Source organism: Artibeus jamaicensis, unplaced genomic scaffold, assembly GCF_021234435.1.
Source record: "Artibeus jamaicensis isolate MK-2021 breed Jamaican fruit bat unplaced genomic scaffold, CSHL_Jam_final contig_548, whole genome shotgun sequence".
Taxonomy (NCBI): Eukaryota; Metazoa; Chordata; class Mammalia; order Chiroptera; family Phyllostomidae; genus Artibeus; species Artibeus jamaicensis.
The window spans coordinates 5,573,647-5,588,476 of NW_026521883.1; the positions used below are offsets into that span (position 1 = coordinate 5,573,647).

The 14,830-nt window shown below is 44.4% G+C and overlaps 1 protein-coding gene and 1 pseudogene across 2 annotated transcripts in view; one reads left to right on the forward strand and one right to left on the reverse strand.

Moving 5' to 3' along the window:
* The window catches only part of NOX5 (NADPH oxidase 5), a 38,257-nt gene extending 24,926 nt beyond the window's left edge, over positions 1-13,331 (reverse strand). Inside the window, exons 1-6 of one of the 2 annotated variants that reach the window (XM_053670111.1) lie at positions 13,189-13,331; positions 13,011-13,072; positions 9,099-9,222; positions 7,533-7,683; positions 3,191-3,401; positions 1,937-2,171 (exon numbers count right to left, since the gene is read on the reverse strand). In XM_053670111.1, the coding sequence (XP_053526086.1) occupies positions 1,937-2,171; positions 3,191-3,401; positions 7,533-7,683; positions 9,099-9,222; positions 13,011-13,072; positions 13,189-13,212 (807 nt within the window). In that variant the 5' untranslated portion in view covers positions 13,213-13,331. Of the gene's footprint in view, positions 1-1,936; positions 2,172-3,190; positions 3,402-7,532; positions 7,684-9,098; positions 9,223-13,010; positions 13,076-13,188 lie in introns of both variants that reach the window. The other variant, XM_053670110.1, reaches the window with a different exon arrangement.
* On the forward strand, positions 5,930-6,644 carry LOC119057062 (nucleophosmin-like; annotated as a pseudogene).
* Positions 13,332-14,830: the final 1,499 nt, after the last annotated feature.

Here is a 14,830-nt window from a genome sequence, read left to right on the forward strand (position 1 = left end):
CACAAAGGTAGGCACCTTGAGAACCCAGCTTGGATAATAGGGGAGGATGTGCCACTGGACCCTACAGGACACCTAACACCTTAGGCCACTCTATCTGGGAGGCATGTCAGCTCTACCTAATATATAGAAACACAAGTAGGCTGGCAAATTTAGGAGACAAAGAAACATGGTCCAAATGAAAAAACAGATAAAAATTCCAGAACAAAAAAACTAAAAAAATGGAGACAAGCAATCTAATAAATGCAGAGTTCAAAACACTGGTTATAAGGAAGCTCAATGAACTTAGTGAAAACCTCAACAGCATAAAAAATATCCAGCCAGAAATGAATGATGCAATAATTGAAATAAAAAACAATTAACAGGAAATGAACAGTAGAGTGGATGAAGCTGAGAATCAGATTAGTGATATAGAATATAAGGAAGCAAAAAACCAGTCAGAACAGCAAAAACAAAAAAGAGTCCAAAAAAATAAATGAGGACAGTATACGGACCTTCTGGGACAACGTCAAATGCACCAACATTCACATCATGTGGGGTGATGGAAGAAGAGAGAGAGCAGAAATTGGAAATCTGTTTGAAAAATAATGGCAGAAAACTTCCCTAAATTGGTGAAGGAAATAGACAAGTCCAGGAAGCACAGAATCCCAAACAGGTTGAACTCAAAGAGGCCCACACCAAGACACACCATAATGAAAATGCCAGTGTTAAAGATAAAGAGAGAATCTTAAAAGCAGCAAGGGAAAATCGGTTAGTTATCTACAAGGGAGCCCCCATAAGACTGTCATCTGATTTCTCAAAAGAATCTTTGCAGGCTAGAAGAAATTGGCAATAAACATTCAAAGTGATGAAAAGCAAGAATCTACAACCAACATTACTCTACCCAAAGATGCTATAATTTAGAATCAAAGGACAGGTAAAGAGCTTCCCAGACAAGAGAAAGCTAAAGTAGTTCATCATCACCAAACCAGTATTATATGAAATGTTAAAAGGTCTTCTTTTAGAAGAAGAAAAAAAATATGAGTGATAAAATGGCAATAAATACAAATCTATCAACAATTGAATCTAACAAAATAAACGAACAAGCAGAACAGAAACAGAATCAGATGCAGAGAATGCTTTGATGGTTGCCAGGTGGGAGGTAGGATGGGGAGATGGATGAAAAGGTGAAGGGATAAGAAGTACAAATTGGTGGTTATGGAATAGTCATGGGGATGTAAAGTACAGTATAGGGAATAGTGTAATCAAGAAACATATATGCATGACCCATGGACATGGACAATGGTGTGAGGATTGTCTGAAGTGGGGGTGCTGTATGGAGAGGAGGCAAGGGGGGAGAAATTGGGGCAATTGTAATAGCATAAACAATAAAATATAACTTAAAAAAAATGAACCTTGCCTTATTGTTATATTGCATCATAATTCTATTGACTAATGATAATAGGCATGTATATAATTATAAGTAAGTGAGAATATACGGGGTTATTGGAAGGGTCTTTTGTTTTAAGTGTAGTAGTGTGCAAAAACATTTGGAGACCTCACTCCCTGGCCAAGAGGATCGATCACATTGACTCCTTAGTCTGGCAGGCAAGGCTCTTGAAAGGTGCTCTCTGGTTGAAGCTGTGCCCTGGATCTAGTTCCACCTCCTCCAGATCCACCATAATTTTCTTGTGAAGATCAAATGAAAAGTACTTAGCACACTGATTGGTACGCAGTAAAGGACACAAAAATGCCCACTATGTCATTTGTGGGTTGTATGAGTATGGACAAGTCACTGCCCCTGTCTGGGCCTCAGTCTCCACCATGGAGTATTGACCCTGATTTCTAAGATGCCATCCTGCCCTGGCACTCCAGGTGTCCACGTGCGGGTTGTTTAGTCTATGAGGAGCCTACATCAATCCCCCTGCCCGCCTCCCTGCATCGTGCCTCGGATCCCTACCACAATGAAGCTGCAGTCGAAGTTGAGGCATTGGCCACAGCCCTTGGCCACCATGACGCTGATGCCGAAGTCCCGGTGTGCACTAGCTGCCAGTGTGAAGAGCAGCACGTGGAGGCCTGCGTAGATCACCAGGCAGAGGACCTGGCTGCGGTGATTGTGCCAGTAGGCGGAAGTCAGGGGGCGAGGACGGTGAAGGCGCTGCTGGGTGGTGGGGGGTGTCAGCCAGTGGGCAGCACTGCGGAAAAAAGGATGTGGTGGGACCAGCTGGGGAGGGGAGGAATCCAAGTGGGTTGTGATGGGAAGCCCACCGCAGCCCACCGCAGCCCACTGACTCTCTGGAGCCTTGCGGCAAGCGGGCCAGCCTCCTTTTGCAGTAGGAATCAAAGGACAAGAGATCTGTTTACGGTCACACAGTTAGGTAAATCTGGGTTGGAACTCCGGTCTATCTGATGCCACATCTGTGACTATTTCCATTACTATTTCTACTACCTCTCCTTACTTCCCAATTGAAAAAAAAACAAAAACAAAAACAAAAACAAAAACAAAAGCCAGGAATTGAAAAGGATGAAAGAATCGGAAATGTTCTGTGTTAACTAACCCACAAGAAAGCTAATAATACACCAAAAGAATAAACTATAAAACCGGCACTATTCAGAGCTTGGGAGAAACTTGGCTCTGTTACATCCTATTTACATTATTTCTCCACAGCCCTTTTTACATTTGTACTTCTCTACTTTATGTATTCGTTTATCGGTGTAAATTATGTGTCTCTCCCTCCAGAATGCAGCCCCACTGGGACAATCCCCTTATTCAGAACAGTGCCTGGTACACAGCAGCTGCTCAGCTGAGTTGAGTATTTACTGCCTTTGCTAATTACTTGTATGATCCTAGTAGGTATGTCACTTCAGGTGAAATAACTTTAATTTCCTTTTATAAGTATACCAGTGCTATAAAATGCACTGCTATAATTGTAAAATGTCCAGCACATAGTAGATGCTTAATGCTGCGAGTTGATTCTAAAAAGACAGTAGAAAATGGAGGCATGACTATAGCTGTCCTCTGTGGAAAAGTGGGCAAGACTGGGCTGGGTTGGATTAGGGCGGAGTGAGGCAGGCTGGTCTCTGCTGGGCTAAACTGACTTGGGGCGGGGCTAGGTGGGGCTGAGAGATCGCAGGGAATCGCAGGGGAGTTCAGGCCACTCATCCTACCTGGAGTCCAAAACCAACAGGTGCGGTGCCAGAGACAGGGCCATACCTGATAGTCAGGTTCTCCATGACCCCAGGGAAGCGCAGCAGCTCATCTCGGAGCTCCTCGAAGGTGATGTCGCCACTGCAGTCCTTGTCTGCAGACTCAAAGAGCACCAGCGTTAGCTGGTCTAGCTTCTCATCCGACAGGGAGATGGAGCTCTCCTGCAGGCACGACTGAAGAACTGTGCGCAGCTCGTCCGGGTCGATGGAGCCATTGCCTGTCACAAGAGAGGATGAAGCCAAGTGGGCACCTGCTCCAGGACCCCACTCTGACCTGCAGACACCCCTGCCCTGTTCAGTCATGGAATAGAGTGGTGACCTTTTCCTATTCATCCCCTCAAAGTTCCTGCCAACCAATCTGTCTTCCAGGTATAGACCAAACAAAAGACATGTGTCGCTCTCAGCTCACACACCCTCCATGGCTTCCTAGTGTCAAGCTCAACAGGGATAAACCCCTCCCCAAGCATGGAGACTCCTCGGCTTTGATGCACGCCTGGCTGCAGGATCTGCAGCCTCCTCTTTAAGTACCACTCAGTGTCCAAGACCAGCTGTACAAAAGATGTACCTGTTTGCTTAACCTACAAGGAGCCTTGTGCTCAGAGTCTCAACTATCCAGAAGCAAATTGTATGAGGTGATAGTGAGGGGTGCGGTCCTTGTTGTTCCCCAACTTGTGGAAGGCTCTGCTCATCCCCTGAGAGGCCATGGCTGGGTACTCAATTCAGCATGTGGCCTTATGTGAACACGAGTGAAGTGATGTAAAAAGGAAGCCAAAACTATCAACTAAGATGAGATTTTGGGCATTTTTTTCCATATATATTTTTATTCTTCAAAACAGCAGGACCCTCAATTAGCAATTTTTGGCCAGCTTTGGATATAGACACACATGCAGTAACATGCTTCTGCCCCTTTCTACCTGTGTGATAGTGAGCTGTAAGTCCTTTAGGGTAGTGATTGTTATTTTGAAAGGGGGGGGGTAATAAATCCTCCCTTTCAGAATTAATTATGTTCAAGGATGAGTGATTTAATTATAAAGTACTTAACACAGTATCTAAAAGGAGGTAGCTGCGTATAAATGAAAAGTCTTATTGGCTGTGATCATCACTGGGGCCAAAGCAAAAGTGTGTAATCATGTTACAGAGCAGAGTCTAACATCCCTCTGCACCACACCTCCTCTCCTCCACTTTCCAAGTCAAGAGCATCCATGCAACAGGTTTCAGACTGCATCCAGAGCTCCAGTCCCTCCCCTTCATACCCTCTCATCCATCCAGTTCTATTCTCTCCTTAGCCATTTGCAAATCCAGAGTCCTCCTTCACAATTATTACCATGTATACATTCTTCTTCCTTACTCATCTGTTCTTCTATTTCACTGACCCTAAAAATATCCCACACCAGGGTGAATACAACTATCTGTTTTCTCCTTTCTTGCACCAGGGAAGCTAAGTGAGCATTGCTCAAAAAAAATCACTCAAGAGGACAGGGATTGTTTGATCCCCAGCCATGGCAAGATCTGCAACTTGCCCAGCAGTCCTCTCCTGCTTTTCTGGTAAGGTCACTCCTAATATCAGCAAGGACCACTTCTCACCTCCATGCCCATCCAATCAACCCCTCCTGAGCTCTCACTGAAAATGGGAGCCATTGGAAGGCAATGCTCTCTGGATCTTATTGTAAAACTACGAACCTCCTTACACCTGCCCTGCCATGTCTTCCTGCCCACCTCATCTGCAAGAGGAGGAGTGTGTTGCTTCCTTCTGTTTCAGCCAATCTCTCCATCTGAGGTTGTCAAAAAATCCCACATGTGACCAGTGCTTGGTGGTCAGGACGCAGTCAGTGAAGAGGGTCCCATGATGACTGCAGTGGGGTCTGAGGAGAATCCCAGGAAGCAGCACAGCCAACTGCCCACGGGGTGGGCAGGCAGGTCAACTTGGGGAGTAGGTTCCAGGAATAAGGTGTGGCTAGACTGAGTCAGGTGGGAATGGGAGCAGAAGAAACCTCACAGGCCAGAGGGCCTTGCCCACTTGCAAGTCTGTGGGTAGGTTGAGCTTCTTACGATGGAAATCCAGCCTTGTGAGTCCTCTGCTCAACAGTCTCTGATGGCTCCCCGTTGCTCATTGTACTGAGACTTCAAACCATGGCTTCCGGGGCCAGCATAGTCTGGCTTCACTCAACATTCCGGTCTCATTGGGTGCCTCTTTCCCATTTCAGCCTCCTTTGTCCTGATGATTCCAGGCCTTCAGAAACCCTTTAAGCTACAAAGTCACCAAAGATGGAAATCGCAGGATGTGTACTGCAGTATCATTCGTAATGTAGAATGGAATTCTCCATTTTCGTAATAGGGCTTGAGTAAATAATGATAAGTAACAGCTGACACCTATAGAGAGCATATCCTGTGCTAGGCACTGTTCTGAGTTTAGATAAGTTAACTAATTTACACCTCAGATCAACCTCATGAGTATGTAACTGGTGGATCTGAGATTTGAACCTAAGTAACCTGGCCTCGGGGTCAGAGATCTTTACTACTATGCTATGCCATATGGAGCATAGGATCACACGCATACGGTAGAATATGACACAGCCACAAAACTGATGCTGTAACTACATTGAGTTACCGCTTCATACCTATTAGGATGGCTATTATTATTAAAAAAAAAATAGGGTATGATTCTGTCCTGCATGTTTGCTCTGAAGAACAGAAGTCATTTATCTCTGTCTGCCTTCTCTCCCACCTAAGTGCATGCTGCCACCCCATGGAAGATGTGATGGACATGGACATGAGCCCTCTGCAGCCCCAGAGCTGTCCTTCCAGTTGTGAACGCAAAGCTAACAAAGATTATCACTTGAAGGTGGATAATGGTGAAAATGAGCATCAATTATCTTTATGAACAGTCAGTTTAGGGGCTGGTGCAAAGGATGAACCGCACACTGTTGTAGCAGAGGCCGTGAGTTGTGAAGGCAGTCCAATTAAAGTAGTACAGGTCGCTCTGAAATGCCTGTACGGCCAATGGTTTCCCTTGGTGACTTCAGAATAACACCGCCTGTGGTCTTGGTCGAAGTGTGGTCCGGGGCCTGTGCACAGTACAGCACTTAGTAGCTATGGAGGAAGATGAAGAGGAGGAGGACATGAAACTCCTAAGTGTGTCTGGGAAGCGTTTTGCCCCTGGAAGTGGTAGCCAGCTTCCACAGAAAAAAATTAAAATTGCTGCTTATGAAGATGGTGAAGACCACGATGATGAAGAAGACGATGATGATTTTGAGGATGAGAAAACTGATGAAAAAGCTCCAATAAAGGAACCTACATGAGATACTCCAGCCAAAAAAGCACAAAAATCAAACTAGAATGGAAAAGACTCAAAACCATCCACACTAAGATCAAAAAGTCAAGAATCCTTCAAAATTCAGGAAAAAACTCCAAAGACACCAAAAGGGCCTGATTCTGTAGAAGATATTAAAGCAAAAGTGTAAGTGTAGAAAAAGGTGGTTCACTTCCAAAAGTAGAAGGCACGTTCATCAATTACTTGAAGAATTGCTTCTGGATGAGTGACCAGGAGGCCATTCCAGATCACTGGTCATGGAGGAAGTCTCTTTAAGAAAATACTTTAAACAGCCTGTTAAAATTTTCCATTTAATTTCATTTCCTGGCTGTCCTTTTTATAATGCAGAGTGAGAACTCTCCCTGCCATGACTGATAAATGTATTCCAGCGTTTCAGTTTGGAAAACCGACAAGTTCTGGAGATGGACGGTGGTGATGGCTGAATGCTGTTGACCTGTACGCTTACAATGGTTTAGGTGATAAATTTAATGTTGTGTATCTTTACATTATAATATTATAAAGCTTTACAGTCTCTCATGAACAAATGTTCGGATCATTTAGTGAAGAAGGCAGCATGTATAGTGTAACCCTGTTTTGTTTAAAAATGTGTGTGTGAAAAAAAAATATGTGTGTGGTACATATGTGTGTAATCAGAAGACAGTGCAGAAAAAGATTATGGGTAATTTTTGCTTTCTTCTTTAAGCCATTTTGTATTGTCCATAATGTTCATAACAGGCTTGTATAATTATTATAAGAAAAAAGCAACAGTTTTTTTTTTTTTTCAAACACAGAAAAAGACAAAGGAAAGTTCTAGTTTCTAGTGAACTGAATCAAGGGCATTTATGTCCTGGGCCAGAGTCTTTCCTTCTCCTCCACCCCCCTTATGTGGGAGGCAGGGACCAGACGGAAAGATGGGGGGAGGGAGACACAACAGCCTCATCTGAGGGAAACTGCCCTGTGTTGGTCACAGCACAGGGACAGGCTGATTCCCTTTGCCCCCTTCCACTGAGTGCCCCCTTTCCCTACAAAGAGCCCTTACCATCGACATCATACACCTGGAAGAGGAACTTGAGTTTGTCCATGGGGCTGCCATGAATGAGCAGGGTCAGTCCTTCCTGCAGCTCCTGGAGGGTGATGGTGCCACTTCCGTCCGAGTCAAACAGGGTGAAGAATCTCTCAGCAAAGAAGGACTGTGGCCAAGAAGGGTGGAGACAAGCACAAGTATGGACACAGGGCCTGAGCTTTGAATTCATTCGCCGTGTGTGTGTGTGTGTGTGTGTGTGTGTGTGTGTGTGCGGGGTATCACGGGGCAGTGGTACTCTGGGGGGCTCTAGTTGTCATCTGCCCACAAGACCACACCAGGATGCAGTGTCCACGGCCCTTCCAGACTTCTGAGAGCAAGTTTGTGCTCCAGGGGAAGAACCATGCAGAGCTCCACAGCAAGGATGGACTTGTGTGGGGGGCTCAGGCCCCCTTCTGGCCCCTGGGCCCGGCCATTTGTGCAGGCTCTCTGTCCCTACATGCCATCACCCCCATCAGCCTTGCAATCCAGACCTCTAGTGGCCCCTCACTCAAAACGGGAGAAGGGTCAGACATGGGGTCCTCCGGCTGGCTCTCCCAGGGTTTTCCATCCCCTTTGGGGTAAACCAGGGATATGGGAGCCCAGGAAGGACTTACTGAGTAGATGTCATTTGGTTTCTCCTTTACATGTTTAGGCTACCTACAGCCTACAATTAAGGCTTGTTCTTAAGTGCCAGTTCATTCATTCATTCATTCAACAATCATGTCCTGCAGAGCCCCTGCTTACCAGGCCCAGTATTACTCAAAGGCATTGGGTAATGCCTCTATCACTTTCTACCATCCTGAAATGCCCTTCATCATAAAACATTTTACAGCCTCCTATTATGATGGTAATGTGTTGTTAGGCAGAAGGTCTCCTTTTCCCTCTCCGTAATTGCAACGGAAGGAGGCAGAACATTTAGAGTTCTTTGAAGTATCCCAGGTACTTTGAAGTACCCAGCAAGAGAGGTACCCGCCAATCAAAAAAGGAGCATTCAAATGCTCATGGGCTGGACCCTATCAAGAACAGAGGACACCAACAGATGGTGGTAGCCAGGGGACAACTGGGGAGAAGTTGTCATTTGCAGGCTCACTCCTGCTGTTTCTCTCTAATGTCACCACTGTTTGTCAGGCATGCAGGTTGTTGTGGAGGTGGGCAGAGGACCCACAAAACCCACGGAGGACTGAGAATGGTGTGCCAGTGTGGGAAGCTCATTTCCTGGAGGGAGGTTTACAGCAGAACATCAACTCCACCCATGAGGCTAGTGGACATTGTGAGATCAAATCAATAATACTTCTTAGTATTTGACAAGATACTGTGTTGTTTTGAAGATCGTATGATGCATGGCTACCAAGAGGGATGGAAGGGCTCTGGTAACAGAAACAGAAATACCCTCCAGTGCTGCTCAGAAGTGGGGCCTTAGGCCCAGAGGACACCCAGAGAACTCAAGGGAAACTTTCACTCCTCGTGAGGCACGGTGTCCTGGGAACCAGGTCACTCGTCCTCTATAAATACAGAATCCCTACTTCCGGAGTAGATACTTGCCTCTTTCACGTTCAGGGCTGTTTTGAATTCCTGCAGGTTGATCACCCGGTCTTCCCCCGCAATGGTCTCAAACTGGTGTGTCACCCACTGAAGCCACTTGGCGTCTTCCTTGGCACTCATGGTGCTGAGAGACAAAGGAGGCAGGTTTATGGGTGGGATGATCTAGCCCTTTAGTGGTCTCAGGACCTCTGCCTTCCCCCCATGGGGGTGAGTCAGCTTCAGCCATGGAAGAAGAGCCTCCTCACAGGTGTTGCTTTATGTCTCTAAGAACCTGTCTCTTCCTTCCATCTAGCATATCTACCATCATCTGGCCCAGCTTCGTGCCTCTTTAGATCCTGGAATGATAGGGCTTCAGTGAGATGAGCCCCAGACTGTGGGCACCAGGTCATAGAATGGCACACTCCCAGAGTGCTCTTAACATGATGACAATGACCTTTTCACTCAGATTTACACGACTGTATACTGTTTCCAAATACTTCCTACCCACTTCTCACTTTGGCCTCTGTGACAATCTGGTGGACTACGACATTTTACAGGAAAGAAATAGGCTCAGAGTAGTTGAATAACTCAAGAGAAATTTATTCAGCAGGTGGGAGACAGAGCTCAAATCCAAGGCCAGTGTTTTTTCCATCATACCCCTGAGCCTCCACCCTCTACTTGAACACTTCCAGTACAAGTCATGCTAGGACTCAGTCCTCGGCCCTGGACTCTCCAGGTCCGGGGCATCTTCTATGATACCCAAAGGGTATCAACTGTCTAAAATGCTCCCAGAGGAGCTAGTGATCCAGAGATCTGAACAGAGGTTAGTGATGCAGTGAGGACATCAGGACCCAGCAAATTGAAATGAGGCAGTAAGTGAGAATTTACAGCATCCTGTTGCTATAAATTTTCTTCTGAGAGAGTGGCTTCGTCTGTAGCCCATGAGTTTAGTGTAACCTTAAATGATTTAGTTACAATTGATCCTCATTAGCTGCAGATTCCGTATTTGTGAATTCACCTACTTGGTAAAATTTATTTGTAACTCCCAAATCAATACTTGCAGCACTTCTGCGGTCATCATGGACATGGGCAGAGCAGAAACTAATTTGAGTCTCCGGCTGCACACCTTCCCAGCTGAGGTCAAACAAGGCAACATTCTGCCACCTTGTTTCAGCTCTCAGGGAACAAGTGTCCTTTTCATGATCTATTCAGTACTGCATGTGTCACATTTTTATGCTTTCTGCTGGTGATTTTGGTCTTTAAATTAGCCTTCTAGAGTTGTGCTAAAGTGCTGCCTAGTGTTCTGTTCCTAAGTGCAAAAAGGCTACGATGTGCTTTATGGAGAAAACACATGTCAGGTAAGCTTCATTCAGACATGAGTTCTAGTGCTGTTGACTGTGAGTTCTGTGTAAATGAGTTAACAATTTATATTTTCAAAGGAGCCTTTAAATAGAAACACACATAAAACAAGGTTATGTATTGATCGTTGGATGAAAACTTGTGCCCAGATGATGACAAGAACCAAAGCCTGTATTTTCCGTAGCAGTAATGATTCAAAATTCTGTACTGTTTGCAGTGACTTTATAGAACATCACTGACATGAAAAACAAGAATTGACTGACTTGTCAGAGCACACCATCTAGACTAAATACCGAATTATGAAGTGCACTACTTCTGGTCCCAGTTTACTTGAGCTCTGCGAGGTCCAAAGGCCCTTATAGGCTCTAGGAAGCTGAGTCTTCAGCCCAGGTCTTTCAGCAATGAATGTTCTCAGCTATGCAAATGAGAAGTTTTACATGTGATGAAACAAAGAGCCCAAGAGGTTTGTTCTCTGTCCAAAAAAACATGGCTTATACATGGCAGACCCAGATGCAGATAAATTCCAGGGACCCAGAGCTTAGGAGTTTTCTCTATCAGAACTGGTGCAATTGTACATGAAGAAGTGCCAATTCAGAAAAGGAGACACACTGGGCTAAACAATTAGAAAGTTTTTATTCCCCTCTGACTCACAGGATCCCAGGCTGGGTGAGCAAAGAAAAGGCTCCTAGTGATGTCAACATGACTTGAGTATTATGATTTTTTAATTTTCCCATGCTTTCTTCTAGTACTTATTTTTTCTAAAATAAAAATGGCTTTGTTCATTGGAGCTTACTTAAACAATACAGAAAAATTAATTCAAAAAAGAATTGACTGTATTTATAAATAAAATTTACAAATAAATGAGCTAACTCCCATTTAAGGAACTAGAAAAAGAATAAAATATACAAATAAAGGAATAGAGTGTTAAAAAACTAGAAAACTTCAAGAATGGTCCAAGTAATCAATTTATTTTGATTATGACAATGGTTTTACAGATATATCTACACTGGTTCTTTGAAAAGACGAAATAAAAAATTGTGATAAAAAAAAGAAGAAAAATACATATTATCACTGATGAAAACAATGAACCCTCAAAGTGGAGGGGTACAGAGACAAGAGTATCAAGGGCAAATGTTTGGTGAAATTAGGGAAATGAATTAATTTCAAGAAGTAACAACCTGAACTGACCAATAATCATTTAAGAAATTAGAAATGCATTTAAATGTCAGCGACTTAAAATATTGGTCCACCTTGTTTTTATAGCTGAGGTCTATCTAATCTTCAAAGAATAAGTCCAATATCCAACCATCTCTGATTGTAGAAAATAATAGTAAGATTTCCAATTTATTTTACAAAGATAGAATCACACAATCCCAATGAAGATTGCATACAAAAATAATAAAAGAGAAAATTCTACACAAATTTAACTTACAGAGATGCAAAACTCAAACTAAAATGTAGCCAACCTGAATTCTAAAGTCTACTTTAAAAAATAATAATCCGCCTGGATTGGGAAAGGCTTACTCCAGTAATATAAGGATAGTCACTATTAAGAAATCTATTGGTGGCCGTCTGCAGCCCAACAGTGTTGTCAACTAAAGAGTAGTGGTCCCCTGTCACCAAAAAGAGTATTGGTTCCCAAACCAAAACTGATAAGTACCTGTCAGAAACACGGAGAGCTTGCTAAAATGCAACCTTTGGGGTGGGGCCCAAGAATGTGCACAATTAAACAATACCCTGGGGGGTTTATGACCCATGGCGGGTGGTCCAAGCTCATACCTGAAGAAATGTTACCCTGAGAGTTAATCAACCCTCACTTTTTTCACCTCTTGGGACCCCATAGGAAAACATTCCACACAGCAGAGTGAGCTCTAGAAAATTAACTGCATGCAAGTCCTAACCCAGGGAAGGTGGAGATGGGGTATCTAGTGTTTACCTCCCTCTTCTCAGAAATGTTAGTATGTCAGCCTGTGGAAAGAGAAAGGTAATTCTGGGAAGGGGATGGAGAAGAGGAAAAGCTGGCCTTAGGTAGGGGGTGAGGGTGTGGGGAGAAGGCAGCACTGAGGGAGACAAAGTCCTGACAAGAAACTGGGGATCTTCAGAGTCCAGACCTCCAGGGAATAATGTGTTCACAGAAGCCAGAGCTGACCCCAGGAGACCAAGATTTTAGGTCCAGCACTGCTTTGCACCAATTGAATAACTCATTCCATTGCACTATAGTTTCCTCAGTGACAAAATGTGACAAGCATTCTTTCAACCAAGGGCTGCACTAAGGACCAAATGCAATGCTATTTGGGAAAGTACAGCTGGCAAACACTGTACAAATGCTAGCTCCTTTTATTAATCTGACTTGGACAATTTCTTATTTTACAGATGAGAAAACAAGACCAGGGAGGACGAGTGACTTACTCAAGATTGCACAGCTTGTTAGTAACCAGGCAAGAACAGAGCTCAGGTTTCCTGACTTCTGTCCCCAGGCACACACAGTCAGTCTTTGTTGATCCCCCAAAAGGCAGTGAATCCTTACCTTTCCCTTGTCTCTGGCATGGAAATCTTGACAAATGAGCCACTCACCCTGTGCAGCCTTCAGAATCTGCCTGGGCTGGCTTTCTTGGCATGCTCATCCTTTCTCCTGTCTTCTAGACAACAGGTACCAAAGAAGCTGCTGTCAATACAGCAGCCTGTATGGTGGAGCCCACAGCTCACCTCTCCCCAACTCCTCCTTTTCCGACTTTCCTAAATAGCTACTCACGCCCATAGTTCCTCTGTCATCCATGTGATGAGAGATCCCAACTAGGAAGCCTGGTACAGGGGTGGGGCAAGACTTTCACTGGGAAGAATGTTGGCTGTCTTTCTTCTGGCCCAGTGTCTTCCACTTTCCCTCTCTCAAGGAGAGAGTGCAAATAAGAGACCTGGAAATGTACAATGAAAAAAATTACCAACGATTTGAGGCAGGCACTGCTTGATACCAATGAGCTACCTGAGGCTTCACCAATGACACCGATTACCAACAAAAACATTAGGCAATAGGCACTTAATCTGAGTTGAGCACTGTGCTAAGGACTTTACACATATTGCACAATATTGCAGCATCGTCCTCTCTCTGAACCCTCCCACACACAAAGCCACAAAGCAGTGACATGGGTTTCCCACCCTGGGATTACCTAAGGTTCTGCCTGACTAAATTTACAGGGTACACTTTTCAACAATAGACCACACTACTAAGACAGAGTCAAATCATCTCTACCTAATACACAGAAACAAACACAGAGAGGCTAGCAAATTGGAGACAAAGAAATATGGCTCAAATGAAATAACAGAACAAATTCCAGAAAAAAGACCTAAATGAAATGGAGACAAACAACCTATCAGATGCAGAATTCAAAACACTGCTTTACCAGGATGCTCAAAAAACTGAGTACAGCAACATAAAAAAGACCCAGGCAGAACGGAAGTTTATACTAAGCAAAATAAAGAAAAATCTACAAGGAAACAACAGTGGAGGGGATGAAGCCAAGAATCAAATCTGTGATTTGAAACATAAGGAAGGAAAAAGTATTCAATCAGAACAGCAAGAAGAAAAAAAGAATTCAAGAAAATGAAGATAGACTAAGGAGCCTCAGGGACATCTTCAAATGTACCCACATCCAAATCATAGGGATGCCAGAAGGGAAGTGGAAGAGCAAGACAACGAAAACCTATTTGAAAAAATTATGAAAGAAAACTTCCGTAATTTGGTGAAGGAAATAGACATAAAAGTCCAGGAAGCACAAGGAGTCCCAAACAAGTTGGACTAAAAACAGGACCACATCAAAACACATCATAATTAAAATGCCAGGGGTTAAAGATAGGGAATCTTAAAAGCAGCAAGAGAAAAGGAGACAGTTACCTACAAAGGAGTTCCCAGAGTGCCTCGGCCCGCGAGGCAGTCAACGGGGTCCACCGATATACCTGTAACGGATGAAGAGGGATGGGACAGGAGGCGCGAAGAATGGCAGCAAGACAAAGGATTCTGATCAAGCTGCAAATTTTATTTCAAAATGGAGGGAGTTATATAGAGGAGGGCAGTGGAGGAAGTGCAGTGGATAGGTGGCTTCGAAGCGTGCTCTAGCCTGCGATTGGCCGGGGGGTGCATGGCGGGCGCGTGATCAAGGCACTGATTGGTGTGCCACCCGCATGTCCAGGAGGGGGAGTTCTATGGCTCCTAACCGCAGCATCCTGTTATTCGGGCGCAACCTTCAGGTCGGATTGTATCAGCCTGTTTCAGGCTTATCCCAGCCCCCAACACCAGAGGACTCTCAGCTGATATCTCAAAAGAAACCTTACAGGCCAGAAGGGGCTGGAAAGAAAGGCAAGGACCTACATCTTAGACTACTCTATCCAGCAAAGCTATC